General features: G+C 49.4%; 1 protein-coding gene across 2 annotated transcripts in view; it reads right to left on the bottom strand.

The window, feature by feature from the left end:
* The window catches only part of ALOX5 (arachidonate 5-lipoxygenase), a 54,513-nt gene extending 38,015 nt beyond the window's left edge, over positions 1 to 16,498 (bottom strand). Inside the window, exons 1-3 of one of the 2 annotated variants that reach the window (XM_036461156.2) lie at positions 16,294 to 16,498; positions 11,019 to 11,217; positions 8,052 to 8,133 (exon numbers count right to left, since the gene is read on the bottom strand). In XM_036461156.2, the coding sequence (XP_036317049.1) occupies positions 8,052 to 8,133; positions 11,019 to 11,217; positions 16,294 to 16,443 (431 nt within the window). In that variant the 5' untranslated portion in view covers positions 16,444 to 16,498. The remainder of the gene's footprint in view (positions 1 to 8,051; positions 8,134 to 11,018; positions 11,218 to 16,293) is intronic. The other variant, XM_045570657.1, reaches the window with a different exon arrangement.
* Between the last annotated feature and the right edge of the window lie 6,094 nt (positions 16,499 to 22,592).

The following is a 22,592-nucleotide window of genomic DNA, read 5'->3' as shown; positions in this document are numbered from 1 at the left end:
TGTTACTTTACTTCCAGACCCCAATAGCACGGATGCCCAATTCCTGTGAAAGAGGAACTCCACGTTGTGCAGACGGCGCAAAGCCATGTTTCCTGAGCGGAAACAGAGGTGGGGAGGGGAGGGCATGAAAAGGGCAAATTAGTGGAAGGAGGAAGAACAACAGAAAGAGATTACATCCATGAAAGAAGCAAACTGTTTCACCAAAAACCCACCTCCCTGGAGCCTGCCAAAGCCCTGCTGCAGTGGATACCCAGCGGACCACCGCTCGCTGGCGAGGAGGTGATCCCAAAGGGCGCGCCATGCAGCACTCCTCCTGCAGGATGTAACTCAGGTCCCATGCTCTTGGGGAAAACTGGATTAAAAAGCAATCAACCCTGGCCCATGATCACAGGACTTCTCAGGGTGCTCCATGCTGTGCAAATTGTGACCCCTCAAGAGGGCTGTGTGATAAAGCTTCCCAGCCGTGTTTGACCATGGGACCAGTGCTCCAGGGCACACTGGGAAATACCAGGTTAAGCAAATGCTGTAAGACTAGAGTATCAAGTCATTATTATCTTAATGAATTAGTGTGGAGCTGCTAAGACTGACTGCCCGTTTACCCAACAGGACGCAAACCAACCTGATTCTCTGGAAGCTGTTTAACAGCATCACCATCTAGGACTCCTTCCTTCGTCAAGGCCAGGAGCAGGTGGAGTGCTCACCACAGGGGCTCTGCCACAGGTGGTTGAAGGGAGGAAAGCAAGGAAAGCTCTTTGTTCTAGGGCTATACAAGTTTCCCTAGACAGTGGCCAGACTTGTGTCTGGCTTCTATTTACTCTCTGACTCCGCACCTGGGAGTTGCTCTGCACGGCAGCAGTTGGCTGACTCTCCTTGCAGGTAGAATGATCACTGTTTATCTGTTCTGCTCTTGATGGACATTGGGTGGCTCCCATTTGCCGACTCTCAGAATAATGCTGCTGTGGACAGCTGTGTATACCCAGGAGCACAGGCATACAGTTGTGGACCCAGGAATAGAATGTCTGAGTCATAGATTACAAGGTAGTTTCAATTTTATTAGATACTAGAGGCCAGATGCATGGAAATTCGTGCAAGAATAGAACTTCCTTCCCCTTCCTGTTAGCACTGGCTTCCTGCCAGCATCTAGGACCCAAGCTTCCCTCCTCTGGCTGCTGGCATGCACCTGGTACCCAGGCTGCTTCCATCCTCGTGGCCCAAGGGCACCCAGGACCCAGGCTGGCTTCACTCTGGCCCGGCTTTGTCAGGAAGGACATCCAGGATAATGTCTGGTCTAACTAGCATATTGCCCTTTTATTATTACAGAGAGCAAGATTATTTTTCAAAAAGGATTTCCCCCCACACACACATAAGCATTGAGGATCCTGAGAATTTCTGTGAAAATGGACTAAGGTTAATTGCTTTTTTTAAAAAATATATATATTTTTATTGATTTTTCACAGAGAGGAAGAGAGAGGGATAGAGAATTAGAAACATCAATGAGAGAGAATCATCGATCAGCTGCCTCTTGCACACCCTCCACCGGGGATATGTCTGCAACCAAGGTACATGTCCTTGCCTGGAATCAAACCCGGGACCTTTCAGTCCGCAGACCAACGATCTATCCACAGAGCCAAACCGGTCCCGGCGGTTAATTGCTTTTAAACCCAGTTTTTCCAAAGAGAATTGGACCTATGAGTTACCATCCTGCAGCAATGTCTCCCCACCAACCACTTTGTTAACATTCGGGTATTGTCAAGTTTCAGTCTTGCCGATCTGGGGTGTGTGTGTGTGTGTGTGTGTGTGTGTGTGTGTGTGTGTGTTTGTTGTGGTAGTCATAGCAGGATTAGTGGTACTAGGGATCTAATTAATTGATCTTCATTGCCGTCTTTGATTCCCTTTGTTCCAAATGAGGCTGAACATTTTTTTTTTTTTGTTTGTAGTTTTGCTCCTCATATTTTGAATGGTGAGTGAGTACTCAAATCACTTGCCTATTTTTCTACTGAATTGACAACCCTCTTCTTATAGATTTGCAGGGGTCATTGGTATATTATAAATCATAACTCTTGTCCACCACTCTGTGAATTGTCTTCTCACCTTTCATGGTGTCTTTCACTGAACAGAAGTTTCTCCTCATGAGCTAGGTGATACTAGTCTTTTCCTTTATGGTTAGTGCATTTTGAATCTTTTTTTTTTTTTTTAAGGGGAAGACAGGAACTAAGAGATGAGAGACACCTCTACAAAACAGAACAGTTAAGATTGGCCAGAATTGGTGAAATTGGGTACCTGTCATTTGCTTGTGAAAACTGATCAAAGATTTTTGAAGATTCATCAGCTAATGGGATTTAGGTTGTTTCCACTTTGGGGTAATTATGAATATACTAGAGGCCCGGTGCATGAAATTCGCGCACAGAGGTGTGTGTTCTGCAGCCCAGCCTGCACCCTCTCCAATCTGAGACCCCTTGAGGGATGTCTGACTGTCCATTTAGGCCCGATCCTAGGACATCCCTTTCATAATCCAGGACTGCTAGCTCCCAACTGCTTGCCTACCTGCCTTCCTGATTGCCCCTAACCACTCCGCCTGCCAGCCTGATCAACCCCTAACCATTTCCCTGCCAGCCTGATTGATGCACAACAGCTCCCCTGCCAGCCCAATTGCCCCTAACTGCCCTCCCCTGATGGCCTGGTCACCCCTAACTGTCCTCCCCTGCCAGCCTGGTCACCCCTAACTCTCCTCCCCTGCCAGCCTGGTTACCCCCAATTGGCCTCTCCTGAAGGCCTGGTTCCCCCAATTGCCCTCCTGATCAGCCCTAACTGCCCTCCTCTGCCAGCCTCATTATCTCTAACTGCTCTCTCCTACTGATCTGGTCCCCCCTCAATTGTCCTCCCCTTCAGGCCTGGTCACCCTAACTACCCTGTCCTGCAGGCTTGATCGCCCCCAACTGCCCTCCCTTGCAGACCTGGTCCCTCCCAACTACCCTCCATTGCTGGCCATCTTGTGACAGCTATCTTGAGTCCACATGGGGGTAGCCATCTTGTGTGTTGGAGTGACAGACAATTTGCATATTACTCTTTTATTAGCTAGGATAGAGGCCTGGTGCACGGGTTGGGGCTGGCAGATAATGGCAAGTGCTGCCAACACATCCTTGGCAGCACTTGCCATTATCTGCCTTTTTTGTTCTAGACATCCTAGTGCATGTGACAGTTGAGGGGGAACGTGGATCAGGGTTGAGGTTCCCTTGGGGTGTGAGGTGGCTTGGGTGAAGGGCCCGTGGTGGTTTTCAGGCCAGCCATGCCCAACCCCCCTCCCCCAGTGACCCAAGCATAGGCTGGAAGCAGGTATCTGGGATTTATTTATCTTCTATAATTGAAATTTTGTAGCCTTGAGCAGAGTCCAGGGCAGGCCAAGACAAATGGGAAGCTTGGCTTCCTCTATTGCTGGGGGCAACCCAAGCCTCCTGCTTGTTCCAGCTCATGGCTACCGCCATCTTGGTTGGGTTAATTTGCATACTGATTGGCTGGTGGGCGTGGCTTGCAGCCATAGTGAGGGTACAGTCAATTTGCATGTTTTTCTTTTATTAGATAGGACTAGAGGCCTGTTACACGAAATTTGTGCCTGGGGGGTTGTCCCTCAGCCCAGCCTGCACCCTCTCTAATCTGGGACCCCTTGGGGGATGTCCAACTGCTGGTTTAGGCCTGATCTCATAGAATCGGGCCTAAACCGGCAGTCGGAAATCCCTCTCACAATCCGGGACCATTGGCTCCTAACTGCTTGCCTGTCTGCCTGCCTGATTGCCCCTAACCGCTTCTGCCTGCCAGCCTGATTGCCTCCTAACTGCTCCCCTATCAACCTGATCACACCCAACTGCCCTAACCTGCTGCAACCTGACTCCTCCATAGGGACCTGCCTCCTCTGTGTGACATGGTGGAGACACTGGGCCCAGCCTCCGCTGTGCATGCAGCCATCTTGTGATGGCCATCTTGTGACAATGTGAGGGCGTGACGACCACTTAGGGTATTATTAGTATAGATTGCTATGAATACCTTGTACAATTTTTATGTGTAGAAATGTTTTCATTACTTTGTGTAGTTACCTAGGAATAGAATTTAGATGTAGAATTCTAGGTCACATGGTAACTCCGTTTAAGATTTGGGGGAACTGCTAAAGTAACTTCTAAAGTGGCTGCATCATTTTACATTCTACCAGCAATGTATGAGTTTCTCCACATCCTTGGCAGCACTTGCCATTATCTGCCTTTTTTGTTCTAGACATCCTAGTGCATGTGAAGTGGTATTTCAAGGTGCTGCCATGACAACCAACAGTGTTGAACATCCTTCCATGTGCTTATTGACCACTCATGCATTTTCTTTGGAGTATGTATTCATTCCTTTGTATGGTTGAAATAGATTCCATTAGTGAACATTTGGATTCAACTTGCCTTTTGGCTATTATGGACAATGCTGCTATAAACATTCACATATAAGTTTTTCTGTGGACATATGTTTTCATGTCTCTTGGGTTTGTGCGTAGGTGTGGAATTGTACCATTTTACATCCCAATCAGTAGTATATGAGGCTCTTATTTATCCACATACTTAATAACACATGTTACTTTATCCCATTCTGTGGGTTATCTTTTCATTTTCTTGAGGGTATACTTTGAAGCATAAAAGTTTTAAAATTTGAGGACATAACTTTATCTTTTTTCTTTTGTAGCTTATGCTTTTGTTATGTGTAAAACCCCTTTGCCATACAGTAATTCTATTTTTAATTTTTTGAAGAGTCTCCCAGGAATTCCACTGCTGGGTTATTATCCAAAACACTAATTTGAAAAGATAGATGCACCACTATGATCATTGCAGTGTTATTTACAATAGCCAAGATTTGGAAGCAACCTAAGTGCCTATGAATAGATGACTGGATAAAGAAGATGTGGTACCTATATACAATGAATATTATTTGGCCATAAAAAAGAATGACATCCTACCATTTACAACAATATGAATGGATATAGAGCAGCAGTTCTCAACCTGTGGGTTGCGACCCCTTTGGGGGTCAAACGACCCTTTCACATCATATCAGATATTTACATTATGATTCATAACAGTAGCAAATTACAGTTATGAAGTAGCAATGAAAATAATTTTATGGTTGGGGGTTACCACAACATGAGGAACTGTATTAAAGGGTCACGGCATTAGGAAGGTTGAGAACCACTGATCTAGAGGGTATTGTGCTAAGTGAAATAAGTCGGACACAGAGAGAAAAATGCCATATTATTTCACTTATATATGGAATCTAAAGAAAAAAAATAAACATACCAGTAAAACAGAAACAGACTAATAGCTAAAGGTGTTAGATGAGAGGGGATAGGGGGCTGGGTGAAAAAGAGGAAGGGATTAAGAAGTACAAATTGGTGGGCACAGAATAGTCATGAAGATGCAAAGTACAGCACAGGGAATATGGTCCAAATGGAATAGCTATGCATGGTGCCTGGTCGGTACTAGACTTTTTGGGAGGATCACTTCGTAAATTATATAAATGTCTACCCACTATGCTGTACCCCTGAAACTAATATAAAATAATACTGAGTGTCAACTATAATTGAAAATTCTTTGTGAAATCCAAGGTTATGAAGGTTTACCCAAGTTTTCTTCAAACTTTAATAGTTTTAGCTCATACATTTAGGTATTTGATCCGTTTAAATTAACTTATGTATGCGGTGTGATGTAAGGTCCAAGTTCATTCTTTTACATGTGGTTATTCACTTATTCAGTTTATTAAAAAGAGTATTATTTCCTCCACTGAGTTGTCCTGCTACCTCTATTGAAAATTAATTGACCTAAATATAAGGGTTTGTTCCTGAACTCCAACTTCTATTTCATTGACCAACTGTCTGATTACAGCAGCTGTGTAGCAGTTTTGACATTGAGAAGTATGAGTCCTTCAGCTTTGTTTTCTTTTTTAGATTGTTTTGACTATTCTGGGTTCCTTGCATTTCATTATGAATTTTTGGATCTGCTTGTCAATATCTGCAATAAAGTCCGCTGAAATTGTGGTAGGGATTGTGTTATATCACTTTGGGAAGGACTGCCCTTTAAAGAATATTAAGTCCTCTGATCCATGAGCATGAGATTTCTTTCACCTTATTTAGATCTTCTTTTTGATACATGAATCATTTTATTCATTAACAAAATTCAGACCTTTCACTGTTACTCATTAATCCTTTTTTTAAATTATCTTAATTGTTGAAAGTATTACAGATGTTCCCTTTTTTCCTCACTGACACCCTTCATCTTGTCCCCCTGCCCCAGGTCTTCACCACACTACTGTCTGTGTCTTTAATTATCTTCAACACTATTTTGTAGTTTTCTTGACTTTTGTTAAATTTAGTTATAAATATTTTATTCCTTTTGATGCTATTGTAAACTAAATTGTTTTCTTATTTTTATTTTCAGAGGGTTGTTTGCTAGCATATAGATAAACAATTGAATTTTGTATATAATCTTGTATCCTGCTTTCTTATGTGGCTATTGAGATAATAATGTTGTTTTAGTTGTTTATTCTATTTGGATGTTTAAACCAACCTTACATGTTTGGGATAAATCCTACCTGCCCGTATAATATCTTTTATGAGCTACAGGATTTGGTTTGCTAGTGTTTAATTGAAAATCTTTGAATCCATATTCATAAGAGATTTTGATGTATAGTTTTCTTTGCTTTTCCTCTGTCTCTCTCTCTCTCTCTCTCTCTCTCTCTCTCTCCCTCCCTCTCTCCCTCCCTCCCTTCCTCCTTCCCTCCCTCTTTTGTAATGTCTTTGGTATAATACTTGTCTCCTACAGTGAGTTAAGACTTGTTCCCTCTTCTATTTTCTGGAAGAGTTTATATAAGATCGGTACTAATTTTTTAAATGCTTGGTAGAATTCACCAGTGAAGCCACGTGGGCCTGAGTTTTTCTTTGTGGGACATTTTAAATTGAATACTTCAATCTCTTCGCTTATAATTGTTCTATTAAGATTATCTCATATTGAGTCAGTTTGGCAGTTTCTGTGGTAGAGGGCCGCCTGGAAAGGCACATGGGCATTTCTTTTAATTGTTGCCAGCTGAGACCAAGACGATTGACAGAGCCGCGTCTAGGATACACATTTCCCCAAGATGGTGGACTTGTTATCAGCTTGGCCTTCATATCAGCCCAGGTGCCAGTAGGGGCAGGACTAGGTATGTAAATCCAGGCAATGGTAGGGCCTAGTAAGAATGCAAATAAGTTGGTGTTACTTCCTGGTATTGGGGTATAAAATAAATGCGCTGGGAGGGGTCGTAGTCTTCCTGCCTCTCCAGCAGACAGGATGGCGGCCCACCCAGCTCCCAGCTCAAAATCTATCTCCGTGTCTTCTCTCTTTATTTCTAACATTTCTCAATTCCTGGCCGCCTCCACTTAGAACCAGTTCATTCATCTCTCTTTCCGTGCGGGATGTGGAAAAGGGAGATCCCCGCCATGTTTGGCCCCTGCAGTGTCGTGTCCATTTCATCTCAGTTATCTGATGGGTTGGTATACAGTTGTTCATATTATTCCCTTGTATTCATTTTAATTTCTATGCGTTGGTATTGATGTTCCCTCTCTTTTAATTTTAATAATTTGTGACCTCTCTTTTTTCTTAATCTTTAGCTAGAGATTTGCCAATGTTGTTTTGGATTATGTACCACTTTTATAATCAAATTATTATTAGAAGTCATAAAACGTGGGGCTAATCCTTACAACTGGAGGTGAGGGAACATCAAGATAAATTCAAGCTTTTGCTGCCCATTCCTCCTAAATGCCAGTATGATCGAACCCAAGACTTACTATTGTTATTATTGTTTAAAGTATTAAATATATTTCCTTTTCCCCATAATTCTCTTCACCACCTCTGCTTGGAGTGGTGCTTGGGGGGAGCTTGGGTACCACAGGCAGCTGGTGCCTTGGTCATCACTCAGCAGCAGTGATGGGCCCTAAGCTGTGGGCGGGGATCATCTCATACCCGGGGCCCCATGCCATTCGGCCTGATGGCATCACTCACCGGTACTGTTTCTGCCGTGTTTCCAGTTCTAGGCGCCTGTGCTGCTTGAGAATGTGAATCTGGTCATCGCGGGCCAGCTTTGCTGTGGGGAAAGGCACGTGTGAGAAGAGCTAAGGACGAATGACATTACGGCCAACACCAGGGTTTCCCTCCGGCTCCTGCCCCTGCTTCACCTGGGTCCTCTCATTGAAGCCTCAGGACTCTATTTACTAAATGGGCCTCAGGCAGGTTGAAGGTTACTCAAGGTCACACACCTAATCAGTAGGTTTGTACACAAGACTCAAACCCCGCGCTCCTAATCACTCCTTTTCCAAAAGACAACTGCAGTCTCTCCTGCTGCTCACTCCGCAGCTGGCAGCCTGCAGCCTGCGGATCCTCCCGGTGCCTGGCCAGGCCTGTTTCCCAGGAGGCTTTTCGGGCACAGACAGCGACTCTCTGTCCCCCTCCTACAGGGACCGTGCGTGCCCACTGTGGCCACCTGCAGACTGTCACCTGGAGGCTCCATCTCCCGCTCGCCACAGGCATTGCTCTGCAGGAGTCCCGGTGCTGCCTCTCAGGTGGCCCTCGCTGGGTGTCTTTAAACGGCTCAGAACCGGCCCATTCCCTGCAGTTCCCGTGCAGAGCAGCCGGAACAGCTGCCACGAGCCCCCGTGCCCAGCTGTGGCCCTATAGCAGCAGCTGCCCGTAGCTCTCGTGTTTCCAAGCCCAACTGGCTGCCTCCCGGAGAATCGTGTGACTTAAGATCCAACGTACAGATGCCGACACCACCCATTCTGCCTGCTGCCTGCTCAGAGGATGAGAACGGAACCTGACTCCGCAGCAGGACGTGGTGTCCTAGAGCAGTGTTTCCCAACCTTCTCTCATGATGAGAATCACCTGGTGGAGTTGTTAAAACACAGATTCCTGAATCCCAACTAAGAAGTGCTAAACTAGAATTTTTGGGAACATATAGGTAAAATTGTATACTTAACTAGTGCTCTAAGACAGATTTTATATACAGAGCACTAAGTTAGGTATGCAATTTTACCTATATGTTCCCAAAAATTCTAGTTTAGCACTTCTTAGTTGGGATTCAGGAATCTGTGTTTTAACAACTCCACCAGGTGATTCTCATCATGAGAGAAGGTTGGGAAACACTGTCCTAGACTGGCCCCGCTGCCTTGGCTTCCTTACAGGGGAAATGGAGGTAAAGTGCCCATTTCAGGTCCTGGTGGGATGTAGTGAGAGAGCAGAGCAGAGCCCCCACGCAGTGCTCGGCACCAGGAACCGCCCAGGAAGTGGGAACAATGGCCATTGTCCTTATATCCCAATGGACTGAGCCTCTCTCCTCCCTCTGAGCCTGGCTGCTAAGTCTCTCATCTCTCACTCAGGAGTGGGCAGGGGCTGGGGTGAGGGGGGTGCGGCGCAGGGGGAGGGGGAATGACAGAGGGGCAGAGGCCGAGTGCCCTGTTCCTGTTATTTCAGTGCTGACAGTGGGCACAGTCACGGTGTTCCTGAGCATCAGGGGCTCCAGGCTTTCAAAACTTCCATTCCATCACAGACTGATTTTTTTTTTAAAGCACACTATAAATTAACTACTAAAAACAAAAATAAAAAATAAGCCAAAGACATTCAACAGGCATGCCCTGGTTTTATTACCAGCTGCAGTAGCCACAGACTTATCCTGGCCAGCTGCTCTTAAAGCTGGCCTGCTCCCAGCCTCCGGCTCCTGCTGGCATCGACCCCACGGTGCTACACACACTCCTGCCACGTGGTTCCCCCAGAGCCAAGGCTGTGACCTCTTCCTGAGGTCAGGGGACACAACTCTTCCAGCTCCAGTCCTTCAGTTCAGACATTTTCTTGGAATTTGGCTTTGTAAGTTAAACCCGTGTCGGAAACAACGGGTGTGCCTGATCGTGTAAGAACACTGGATAGAGAGGGACCTTTTCCTCCTTTGTTTAGTTTTCTTAGCTAAGAAGGGGCCGGTAATCACTTTACTTGGCGGGACTTCAGTGAAGAGCAAAAGAGCCAGCGAGAGGAAGCCATTGCACTAAGGTAGGGGTGTCAAACTCAATCAGAGAAGGGGCCAAAATCTAAAATCCAGCCTAAATCGCGGGCCGAATGGTTTACTGAACAGTCATAAACTGTCATTGTGATGGAAACGCAGCGGAGTGCAGTGATGACAGCGCGGTGCGGGCCACATTGCAAGGCCTGGCGGGACGAATTTGGCCCGCGGGCCTTGTGTTTGACACATGTGCACTAAGGGATGCTAAGGGGCACAGGGGCAGAGGCAGCGGCCCCTCCTCGTTCTGGGGGTGCATGCCACCTGCAGGCTTATTTCTCCAGGTTTGGAGTGAGCACACTGCCGGGCCAGCACGTGAAGTAAGGCGGGAACCTGCCGAGCCTGGCTGGTGCCCGCAGGCTGGGGCTGGAGTGCAGAAAGCGGGCGGCAGGCTGACCTCTGCCCGGTGCTTCCTGCGCACCGGCCAGCCGCTGCCTCCTGTGCAGAACGGCTGCCAAGGCAGCGCCAGGCTGGGCATGCAAGGGTGAGGGGCCTGCTTCAGAGGGCAGATTTTAGGGTCTTTTCTCTTTCAACAAAAGGTGGGACTTCGCTTTTAACACCTGGTGACGGTGACGGTGACGGTGACGGCAGACCCAGCCCGCCCGCAGCCTCCGGGTGGGGCCCTGTGGTGACGGCACCCAGGGCATGCAGGGCTGGGTGTCTGGAGAGCTGCCCCGTTAGGGGTACGTACCCCCAGGGGCACTTGTAATTGGGGAGCCTCGTTACCCCTTGGACAACTACAGCTCAGGGACCCCATGCTGGCCTGAGCCTGGGCCGCGGGCTCCACCCGGGAGCCGGGTCTGCTAGCAGGGGGAGGGTCACGCCTCCTGCAGGTGCTTCGAGGCCCAGAGCAGAGCCTGCCCGGGCGGTGGTTACTGTGCCCCCCGGGGACACAGTTCCCTGGGGAGGGGTCTGCGAGTGCTCACCTCGGCCGTCTCGGAGCACCACCTCGCCCTCCCCGGTGAGCCAGCGGTAGCAGGGGAACTCGATGTAGTCCCCCGAGGGCGTCTTCAGCGTGACGTACTTCAGGTACCAGTCATCATGCAGCCAGTACTTGCGCTTCTCGATTTTGACCAGCTGGATGTCGCCCAGCTCCTCGTCCACCGTCACGTCGTAAGAATCCACCTGCGAAGGAGCAAAGGCAGTGAGGCTGCCGAGGCCGCGGAGCCGGTGCCACCTGTGGCCGCGCCCGGGGGTCTGCAGGTGCCTGTCCTCTGGCTGCGGGACCGGCTGCGGGGCTGCGCGCTGGAGGCAGGGGCTGTGGGACCCGGACTCAGGCCAAACCAGACCCCACCATCCCTGAGCTTCCCCCTCGGCGCAGAGCCCGGAGCTCTCAGCGTGCCTGGCAGGCCGTGGGGGGCAGGCTGTTCGTGGTGCACCCATCTCCGGGCGCCTTACCCTTCTCCTGCCAGCAGCACCCTGAGGGGCTTGGTCAGGAAAACGAGAAATTGGGTGCTGTCAGAGACCTCTGGGCTCGCAGGCTGTGGCAGCCGCAGGCGCCAGACACTGTGGTTAGAAATCAGAAGCCGCCTTCCTGTGTGCCCTGCGGTCTGGGCCTGGGCCCCGAGGACAAGGAGCCAGGTGTGTGTGGCAGATGACACTTCCCTGCAGTCTGGGCAGAGCGGTGGCTCCAGGGGAAGTGGCTTTTCCGTGGCTCCGAGGGGCTGAGGTGTCCTGGGGTTGAGGCAGGAAGGCAGGGGCTCGGGGGAGAGGACAGCCATTCCCCAGGAGCAGGTGCAGAGCATCCTGGTGGACTCTCTCCTGGGGGGAGGGGCCGGCGCCTGGGTCTGGGAAGGACAGTGCGGGCTCACGGCCTCTGGGGCTGGCGGCTCTCAGAAGCAAGGCCAGCTGTCCGGATGGGGTGGTGACCGGCATGGACAGGAGGGCAGCTCCCCTGAGGGCGGGGAGAGCAGGGCCCCCGGTTTCCCGCCCGCCCGCCCTGTAGGCTGGCGGAGGGCTTTGGGGTCTCACCCAGGATAGACAGACGGCAGGACTCCTGTATGCCATCTGACAGTCTTTGCTGGGCTAGAGGAATACGCCTGCCAGTCTGGCGGCTGGCTGACCGGCCCCAGCTTTAAACTCAGAGCTCAGGAGGCGAGCAAGCATCTGAGGGGTTCAGGCCCCGCAGCCCAGCAGCCTCTCAGGCATGAGGTCTGGCTGCTGTGGTGTTGGCACCCTCCGGAGCCACTACTGGTCAGTCACAGAGAACAGAGACAGGCTCCCAGCAGGCTGCTGGGTCCCAAGCATCGAATCACAAGACAAGTCTTAGGAAGGTCCCACATCGCTCCCTCCCCTGGGGCCGGTGCCAGGTGGCTGCTCTGCTGTCTGTTCGCCTTGACATGTTGAATTCCCACGCCCATTCAGCAGGGTGGACACCGTCAGCAGTGGGTGGCCCCTACCCAGCCCTCAGTCAATGCAAAGCGTGTGCATCGCTGCATGGATGGTTCCCATCTCACAGAAGGAAACAGGCTCCCAGAAGTCAGGCAGCTGCCAGCCTTGGTGCAACGGTGGCCCCAGGACTGCAGTCCGCACCTGTCTGGTGGCCAGTCCAGTCCTCCACCGCCCCTGAGGCCACGTGGTGGGAAAAGCCCGGACAGGGAGCCGGTGACCTGGCTCTGAGCCCTGGTCCACCCCTCGATGGAGATGAAGAAGCGGTGTGGGTGGGGGGAGGGCATGGAATAGCGTCCTCAGAGGTGGCATCTGAGGCAGCTCCTGGGACTCAGTAACATGTCAGAGGCGAGGTGAGCGGGAGGAGAGGGGTGGGCAGGCCATTTCCATTAGGAAAGGAGAAAGCGAGATCCTCCAGGCAGCGGGCGGCTGGAGCAGGGGCTCCCTGAGCAGAGGGGCAGGAGCTGCGGGCAGACGCCGGAGAGAGACACGGAGCCGGGAAGCATGCCCTGCACCAGCCTCGGTTTGTGGAGGACCACCTGGCTGATTTCACTGGCTGTTCTGGACTCGTTTTTAAATTTCAGCCAAGTGTTGGCTGGCCCTTTTCATCTGATTTTTGTATCAGCATTTTAAGGAGGTTTCACTTTCTCTGCCCGGATCCCTGCTGTTGCTGTGACAGGATCTCTGCTGCAGCAAGGACGGGAAGGGCCAGGCACAGACAGCCCGGGGGCCCATCATGGGGGGCACGTGGGGCTGATGGGGAGAGGAGGAGGCTATAGAACAGAGACAGAGGGAGATTAAGGGGTGGACAAGGGAGAGACTGGGGTAGACAGAAGGAGAAAGGGGGCAGTGGTTAGGGAGATGGAGGGGGAGAATGGGTGAGCAGGAGGAAAATGGGAGCCAGAATGGAAAGAGAAGTTGGAGCAGAGAAGAGAGAAATTGGGGTTTGAGGGATGGTGGGAACAGTAGAGGAATAAAGGGAGCAAGAAGGGGAGGCAGATGTGGGGAAGAGAGGGGGCAGAGAAGAAAGACCGGGGGATAGAGATTGAGGAGCAAAAAGAAATATTTATTCCTCATTAATATATCCTAAGAATGAGGTGTTCTAGAATGTATTCTTCATAAATGTATTATCAGAATATTCACAGAAAATATTCAAGAAGTATATATAATTGTAAGAATTGCTTACACTCCCTAAATATATTCCAGGATAACTTATTGCGCTTAGCTTTCCTAAAGAATGAAAATGGGTCAAGCTAGGTTTCCCAGAAACGTTCTATCTGCTACAGCCACGCCATTTTACCTGAGTTATTTTCAATCAACCGAGCGAAGGAAACATGCCAGTTGGCTAAATTGGCCCAGACACGGGCTGTCTCTGGGCTCTCAGGTCTGCAGTCAGGTGTTCCCTGCAGACACCGAGGGGCCCATGGACAGGGCTGTTTCCGGAGAATCTGACCAGCGAAGGACTCCAGCTCCCAGTCCTGCCTACGCCACTCTGCAGGCTGCTGCAGGGAGCAGCCAGGGGCCTGGGTTCCATTTATCTAGAAACAAACATCAGTCCTCTCCGTTATCTGGCTGACTTGTGGAAGCCAGATAACACCCATGATCTGCCCATGTCTGGAGATGTCTGACTGGTTGTCTGGCAATAGTCGTTGCTGCCCCTGTTATTGACCATCGCGATTGTCACACTTTTCTCGTAACATGGATACCTTTATCTTCTCAGCAAGTACTTCCTCTAATTTTTTCTTTCACCTTTACCCAAAAGGGACAGATCGTCCTTAAAGAGACGCTGGCAGGAGAATGGGGAAGTCGCCCTGGGCTGTGCAAGACGGAGTGGAGAAACTTTGCGTCAACAGGAACTTTCTCAAAAGCTGGTTGTTTTCAGAGCCTTTCCTGGCCAGCTGGGTCTCTGCATGAAGCAGCTGCCCTGACTGCCCTCTCCCCCCATGGAAATGTGAATGCAAATGGCCCCTGAAATTTGCTTCTGAGACACTGGCTGAGGTGTGGAATCACACGGGCATTTAAATGAGTCCTCGGGGGTTGGAGGACAGGAGAGAGGGAGGGGGATAGGAGCAGAGCGGGCTTCCAGCCCTCTGCCAACAGCCTGTGTGGGTCACACCTCTGTCTTCGGGGCTGCACCGTGAGGACCTGCCATGTGCGTGTGTGGGCAGGGAGAGGCGGCCGCAGATAAAGGGGAAGCAGTCTGCATCCTGCCCCTGTGGGGCATCCATCAGTAACAGACGCACACGGATGACTGACTAGCCCCCCTGTTCACAGGGCCAGGTCCCGGGCGGGGCAGCCTGCACCCGGAGGTGGTCCTCACAAGCAACACCTGTCTCTCCGTGAAGACTAATCCAGGGTGGGGCAAAAGTAGGTTGAGGATGGGAAATAATGCAGGCCTGGCCGGTAGCTCAGGTCAGAGCGTCAGCCTGCTCACGGAAGGGTCATGGATTTGATTCCCAGTCAAGGGTACATATTTGAGTTGCAGGTTCGATCCCAGGCCCCAGGAGGGGTGGGTTCAAGAGGCAACCAATCCATGTGTCTCTCTCTCATGGGTGTTTCTCTCCTCATCCCCTATTCCTCTCCCCCATCCCCAACTGTCCCTTTCACTTAATGGGGAAAATATCCTTAGGTGAGGATTAACAAAATAAACAAACAATAAAAGGAAATCACACAAGAATAAATAATGACACAAGAATAAACTGTGCATTGCATACTCACACTGTAACCCTGCATTTGTCCACCCTGTATGCTGAGCTTGGCTAAGCGCCCAGTCCGCCTCCAGCGAGGATCTGAGGCTCCAGAGCAGCAGCCTAGCCCGCCCGAACCTGGGCCTGGGGAAGGGGGGGCTGCGGCCACAGGCTCCATGCTCCGCAGCCCCAGAGCTCACTGCACGGATGAATCCATAGCGTTTGGCCGAACCATATGAAATCGCCACTTTGTCTGCCAAGCGTAATGGACTCGGAGCAATTTTATATGGTTCGACCTTATAATTCACGAGGTGGTGAGAAGACGCTTTGCGAAGCCTACACGTGTTGGTCCCGCTCAGGGGCTGGGGCGCAGAGGGAACAGCATTCCGTGGGCCTCGCAGGCCCCCCCCCCCCCCCACCCCGGCCCGGGGCGGCGCAGCGGCCGGCCGCAGGCTCCGGGCTGAGCTGGTGCCTGAGCCTCCCAGCCCGCTGCCCAGGGAGGACCCTGTGCACTCACACAGCCCCTGGCCCGCGGCCCGGGGTGCAGTGCTTCCTGCCCCTCCAGCCCCGGGCCTCCGGGAAGAGGTGGGAGGGGAGTCCCCCGCCCCCAGCCCTCACACGGGGACGCTCCCTGGTGCACACCTGCTGCCCCGCAGGCCTTTCCCCTCCCGGGTTCTCCTGTTCCTCCTAAACACCTCTGGGGCCGTCCTGACAGGCGGCAGCTCAGTGTGCAGACATCTGCTAGCACATTTGGGAAACTGAGGCCCGGGGGGGGGGGCAGTGAGCCCGTGGTCAGGCCCGGATGGAATCAGGTCCCTGGACGCCGACCTGCGCTGTGTCACAGCTGGCGGCGGCTCCAGGCCCTCTGCGCTCCAGCGGGGCGGGACCCGCGGGGTCCCTGTCCGCACCCCCCTCGCCCCGGAGGGGCCTCGGCCCCGGTGTGAATGGGGAGCAAACCTGGACCTCCCGCGCCCCGGGGCGCAGAGCCTCGCCTAGACCAGACCGGACCGTGGCCCGACGGCCGGCTCCCCGGGCCGGTCCCCCAGGGGGGCTGCTGGGCCCGGAGGGGCTGCCGGATGGAGGGCCCCGGTCCGCCTGCCCGCCCCGCCGCCGCCCCGCCGCTCACCGCGCCGCGCTCGAAGTCGTTGTAGAAGGCCTTGTCCAGCAGGTGCCTCTCGCTGCAGCCCGTGCTGCCCACCAGGCTGAGGTAGATGTAGTCGTCGGTGCCCGCGAACCACTGGCTGCCGGTGGCCACGGTGACCGTGTAGGAGGGCATGGCGGCGGCCAAGGCTCGGAGCGGGAGCCTCCGCCTGGTCCCTCCGCGCCGGTCCCTCCGCCTGGTCCCCGAGCGCCACCCGGACCCGGCCCCGCCCCCGCGGCCCCGCCCCGGCCCCGCGGCCCCGCCTGGAGGGGGCGCCCGGGCGCCAGGCACCTCCTGCGTCCCCCTGCTCTGCGCGGCGTCCGTCTTAGGACCGAGGGGCCCGGGGCAACCTCAGCTGCCATCCCTCATCCATCCGTCCCTCATCCATCCGTCCCTCATCCATCCGTCCCTCATCCCTGCAGCCACCCATCCTCCCACCCCCAGTCCCTCTCTCCGTTACATTCTGCGCTCTCACTCCTGCTCAGCTTCCCCCAGGGAGCGGATGGGGCTGGGCTCCGGGACCCCAGAAAACCTGCTCTCCCCAAGTTCCCAGGGCCCGTGGGCGCGGGAGCAGTCCCCCCTCTGCGTGCTCCCGGGTCCGGAGCGGGGGAGGGAGCACCGGGGACGGGGACGGGGCGGCCACACCCGAATCCACACCACGGGGCTGGGCCCTGTCAGCTCGGCTCCCGCCACTCCGGGGGGGTGCAGGTAGGAACCGGGGGGACAGCGGCCAGCCACGCCCAGGCCGTAAGATGGGCTGGATATAGTGGGAGGCAGGGCAGCCAGGGAGGGAGAGACCTGGATGAGAAACCCCAAATCTAGACGCTTAGGGGACTCCTGAGGGGAGGGCTGCGGAGCGGGGCAGGCGGCGGGCAGCGGGAGTGGACCCGTGCCTGGAGGTCCCGGGAAGAAGATGGGGACCACAGGGGGTGCTCCCACAGATAGAGATGGCATGGGGGAACGCCCCCCCCCCTCCCGTTGACTTTCTAGGTGAGGGGCGGGAGCCTGGGAAGGCCTTAGTGGAAGGCTCTGTGCACTGGAAGGCAGCTTCCCAACTCCTCTGACCTGGTCTCAGCAATCCTCTCTATTCGCCTACACGCTCTCATCCCCCTCCCTCCGTGCCACACATCCGGTGGAGAGCTGGACCAAATTAAAACCAGCGGATTCCATGCGCGGTGGAGGCCATGTCACATCACCTGCTTTGTGTGCTCATTGAAATGGAGGCTTGAGATGCTGACAAAGATGCAGGTCACAGGCAGGCTCCCCGTTTCTGAGCCTGGGCTGTACCTGGGGGCAAATCCCGCCGCCATGGCAGGACCAGGACTGTGGGCAGAAAGAGGGCACCGTCCCACCTCTGCACCTGGGGATGAGGTCAGATGGCTTTACTCATCGAAAGACAGGCACCAAAAGATTTTTATTTTTATTACTAGAATAATTTATTTTCCTGCACATCCATGCTGATCAAAGTTTGTTTTTTTTTTTTTTTAATAATTCTTTATTGTTGAAAGTATTACATAGGTCCACTTTTCCCCCATGAACCGCTCTCCAGCCCGCTCTTGCCCTCCACCCAGGCCCGCTGTGTCTGTGGGCCATGCATTTTCTAGTAGGCATACAAGGTCCTTGGTGAATTGCTTCCCATCCACCCACCCACCCCCACCTTCCCTCCAAGATTCCACACTCTGTTCCATGTCTCTGGATCCACTTTGCTCATCAGTTTATTTTGTTACTTAGATGCCACATATGCATGAGATCATATGATACTTGTCTTTCTCTGCCTGACTTATTTCACTTAGCATGATACTCTCCAGGTCCCACCATGCTGTCTCAAAGGGTAAGAGCTCCTTCTTTTTTACAGCTGCATAGCATTCCATGGTGTGAATGTACCACAGCTTTTTTATCCACTCATCTGCTGATGGGCACTTAGGCATCCTCTGCCCTTTCCAGCTACGAATTGTCTCACAAGCTGGGTTTACTTCCAATTTCAGGTGGATGTTATTTGATTTAGATGCTCCTTTTATCTGCTCTAGGATAAGACTTGAGACAGATCTGCCTATTCAGCTGCCATATTTTCCTTCTCTCAGCTCTAATCTTTATTATTTCCTTCCTTCTACTTACACTGGGCTTTTCTTCTTATTGTTCTCTTTCTAATTCTTTAAGTTATAGAGTTAAATGGTTTATTGTTGATTTTTCTTGTGTTTTGAGGTAGGCCTGTAGTGCTATGAATTTACCTCTCAGGACTGCTTTTGATCTGTTCCAGAGATTTTGGATTGTGTTTGTCCATTTTTATTTGTTACCAGCAAGTTTTTTTTTTTTATTTCTTTATTGATCTCTTTGGTAACCCATTCATTGTTTAATAGCACGCTATTTAGCCTCCATGTGTTTGAATGCTTTGGGGTCTTCTTACTGTAGGTGATTTCTAATTTCATTCTAATATCAAGTATCTGAGAACATACTTGATATGATTTCAATCTTCTTGAACTTCTAGAGACTTGTTTTGTGTCCTAACATGTTATCTATCCTTGTGAATGATCCATGTGTACTTGAGAAGAATGTATATTCTGCAGCATTGGGGTGAAATGTTTTATAAATGTCAATTAAATCCATCTGACCCAGTGTTTCCTTTAGAGTCACTGTTTCCTTGTTAGTTTTTTGTCTGGAAGATCTATCCAGTGAAGTCAGTGGAGTTTTAAAGTCCACTACTATGACTGTATTGTTGTCAATCTCTGCCTTAAACTCCTCTAGAAGTTTTTTGTTTGTTTGTTTTATGTATTTAGGTGCTCCTATAGTGGATACATATATGTTACCAGTGTCATATACTTTTGTTGGATGGATTGATCCCTTTAGAATTATGTAATGACCTTTGATGTCTCTTGTGATGGCCTTCATTTTGAAATCTATTTTGTTGGGTATGAGTATTGCTACTTCAGCCTTTTTTCTTTTCCATTTGCATAGACAATTTTTTCCATCCCTTCACTCTCATCATGTGTGAGCATTTTGTTCTGAGGTGTGTCTCTTGTAGACAGCATATAGTTGGGTCATGTTTTAGTATCCATTCAGCTACCCTATGTCTTTTGATTGGAATATTTAATCCATTTATATTTAGAGTTATTTATTGATAGGTACTTATTTATTGTTACTTTAATTCTGTATGCCCAGGTTTCTCTATTCCATCTTATTATTACAGCAGTTCTTTTAGCATTTCTTGTAATGCTGGCTTTGTGGTGATATATTCCTTTAGTTTTATTTGTTTGTTTGTTTGTTTGTGTGTGTGTGTGTGTGTGTGTGTGTCCAGGAAGGTCTTTATTTCACTGTCTACTTTGAATGATAGTCTTGCTGAATATAGTAATCTTGGTTTCAGATCCTTGCTTTTCATTACCTTGGGTATTTCATGCCATTTTCTTCTGGTCCATAGAATTTCTGATTAGAAATCAGCTGACAGCCTTATGGGAGCTTCTTTGTAGGTAACAGTTTGCTTTTCTCTGGCTGCCTTTAAGATTCTCTCTTTGTCTTTAATTTTTGGAATTTTAATTATTATGTGTCTGGGCATGAGCCTGTTTGGGATCTTCTTGCTTGGGGTTCTCTGTGCCTCCTAAACATGTGTGACTTTTTCCTTTACCAGGTTAGATATGTTTTTTATCATTATTTATTTTAAACATGTTCTCTATTCTTTTCTCCCTTTCTGCCTCTTCTGGAACACCTGCTATGTGAATATTTTTATATTTTACATTGTACCACAGCTCCCTTAAGCAGTCCTCCTGTTCTTTTTTGTTTTGTTTTGTTTCTGTTTTTGTTTGTTTGTTTGTTTTGGGTTTTTTTGAGTGATTTTTTTTCAACCCTGTCTTCTAATTCACTGATTCGATCCTCAACTTCCCATAATCTGCTTGTATTCCTTCCAATGTGTTCTTTATTTGTGCTATGTCATTCTTTATTTCTGTGTTCAAAGTTTCTATATCTTTTCTCATGCTGTTGAGCATCTTCACCATCATTATTCTGAACTCTATATCAGATAAACCGCTTATCTCTATTTCATTTATTTCTTCTTCTGGAGAATTCTCTTGTTCTTTCATTTGGGGGTTGTTTCTTTGTGGCTGCCTGTTTGGGTTTGTGACTATGTATTAGGTAGATCTGCTAAGTCTTTCAATCTCTAGTGTAGCACAGTGTCAAACACTGTTTCTGACTAATTAGGTCAGGCAAAGACTCAGAGCCTCCAGAGACCATGTCTGTCTCCAGACTGATAGGATTCCATCTTGAATTGTCCTCAAGCAATTGTCCATAGGTGTGGCAAGAGTTTTTTTCAATAGGATTTGGCAGTTTCTTCTGACTAGAGGCTAATTGTTATTCTCAGTCTTTTAATAGGTCTCAGTAGCTCCACACCATAGGGCAAGTGTTTCCAACAGGCAAGGCCACCTGTATAGAAAATGTCTGCATGAGAAAGATGACCTCTGCAACATGAGGGTATGACTCAGAACAGGAAACTGGGGTGTCTGTCTTCTTAACTCTAACCCCATAGCCCTTGATCTTGGCTTCTGCCAACACAGCTCCAGGCCACTCAGCTCTACCCCTGCCAGAGCAGAAGGTGAATGGTTCCACAGGGAATTTTGAGCATTGTCCCTTTAACATAGTCCCTGAATTTTCCAGCTGTCTCTACCTATCAGACAGCAACCCTGCTGCTTTTTACAGCCAGATGTTATATAGATACCCTTCTCAGTTCTGGTGCTCTCTGCTGGGGAGCCCAGCTTGAGAATTAGACCCCAGAATTCTCAGTGGCAACTCCACACAGCTACGATATATCTTAGGAACTTTAGTTGCAGACTGTGGGAGGCCAGCCAGCCCTTTTGTGCCTCTACCTCTCCTACCATTCTCTATGTAGTCTCCATTTTCAGGCTTTTCTCCAGTGAGTCTTCAATTGATTTTTCAGGAAGTTTTTCTGTATTTTAGTTATAATTTCAGTTTGGTCCTGGGAGTGTGTTCATGGAGCATCCACTTACTCTGCCACCATTTTTAATAACCAAAGATATTCTTTGGAACACAATTCGAGGACAAGAGAGGCTCTGAGCACAGTTGTTTATGGGGCAGATGAAGATAGCACAAAGATGGGACTCAGCATCTGCCAGGCAAGAGGCATTCTTCAGGAAACTATAGAGGATGTATGAAGAAAGGCTTTGAATTATTTTCAAACCTAAAAAACAAAATGGCTCTTTTTCTTTAAAAAGAAAATATTATATATATTTGACAAACATAATGAACCACCCTTGTAGAAAATATTAAAAATATAGAAAAGTTTGATACAGAAACAAAATTCATAACAACATGCAGAAAAAGCAATTATAAAAATTATATTACACATTTTAAAGCATTTAAAAACACATTGTATGTTTAGTTTCATATAATTTTTCACTTTTCTTAATATTACTAGAGGCCCATTGTAGGAAGATTCCTGCAATAGTGCTTCCTGCTGTGGTCGCTACCCTGCCTGCTTCCCTTCCTTCTCTCCCAGCCTGCCTGCTTTCCTCCCTTCTCCCTGCCCTGCTTGATTGCTTCTCCACAGCTTTGCTCCCTTCTGCAATGCTTGGCTTCTTTCTACGCCATCTTCAGTCTTCGCTCTGGCCTGGATATGCAAATTAACCACCATCTTGGCTGGCTTAATTTGCATACTTGCCCTGATTGGCTGGTGGGTGGGGCTTGTGGGCATAGCAAATGTGTGGTCAATTTGCATGTTTCTCTTTTATTAGGTAGGATAGCATATTTTCCAGTGGAAATTTACTTTTTAAATATTTTATAGACTGTATATATTCAATTATATGGATTGCCACCATTAATTAATGCCACTATTATTGGACATTTAGGTTGCTTTCATCCATAAATATTGTGATGGTACCTATTTTGTACTTAAAATATTAATTTTTTATAATAGAGATTTAGAAACCACTCAAAGTGTATGAACATTTTGAGACCTTTGTTACATGATATTAATCTACTTTCCCAAGGACTGCAGTAATTGACATATATGCCATTTACTCTCATGCAGAACATGGAATGTTTGCTTTATAGAAACTTTGCCATAATAGGATAGTTTCCAAAATATCTCTTTTTTTCACTGTCCCTGTCCTGGTCCAGACTTTCAGCATCTCCTGTATGAATGGAAACAACAACTGCTACCCAAGAATCCCTCTACCTCTAGTCTAATGCCTCCTCCTCCTTGAGTTCTCTAGCCAAGAGTCAGTTGTACATGAAATGAGTGAATTGTATAGCAAACTACATCTCAATAAAGTTGTAAACATGTT

Source organism: Pipistrellus kuhlii, unplaced genomic scaffold (genome assembly GCF_014108245.1).
Source record: "Pipistrellus kuhlii isolate mPipKuh1 unplaced genomic scaffold, mPipKuh1.p scaffold_m20_p_35, whole genome shotgun sequence".
NCBI lineage: Eukaryota > Metazoa > Chordata > Mammalia > Chiroptera > Vespertilionidae > Pipistrellus > Pipistrellus kuhlii.
This window is presented reverse-complemented; position numbering and strand designations above follow the sequence as displayed.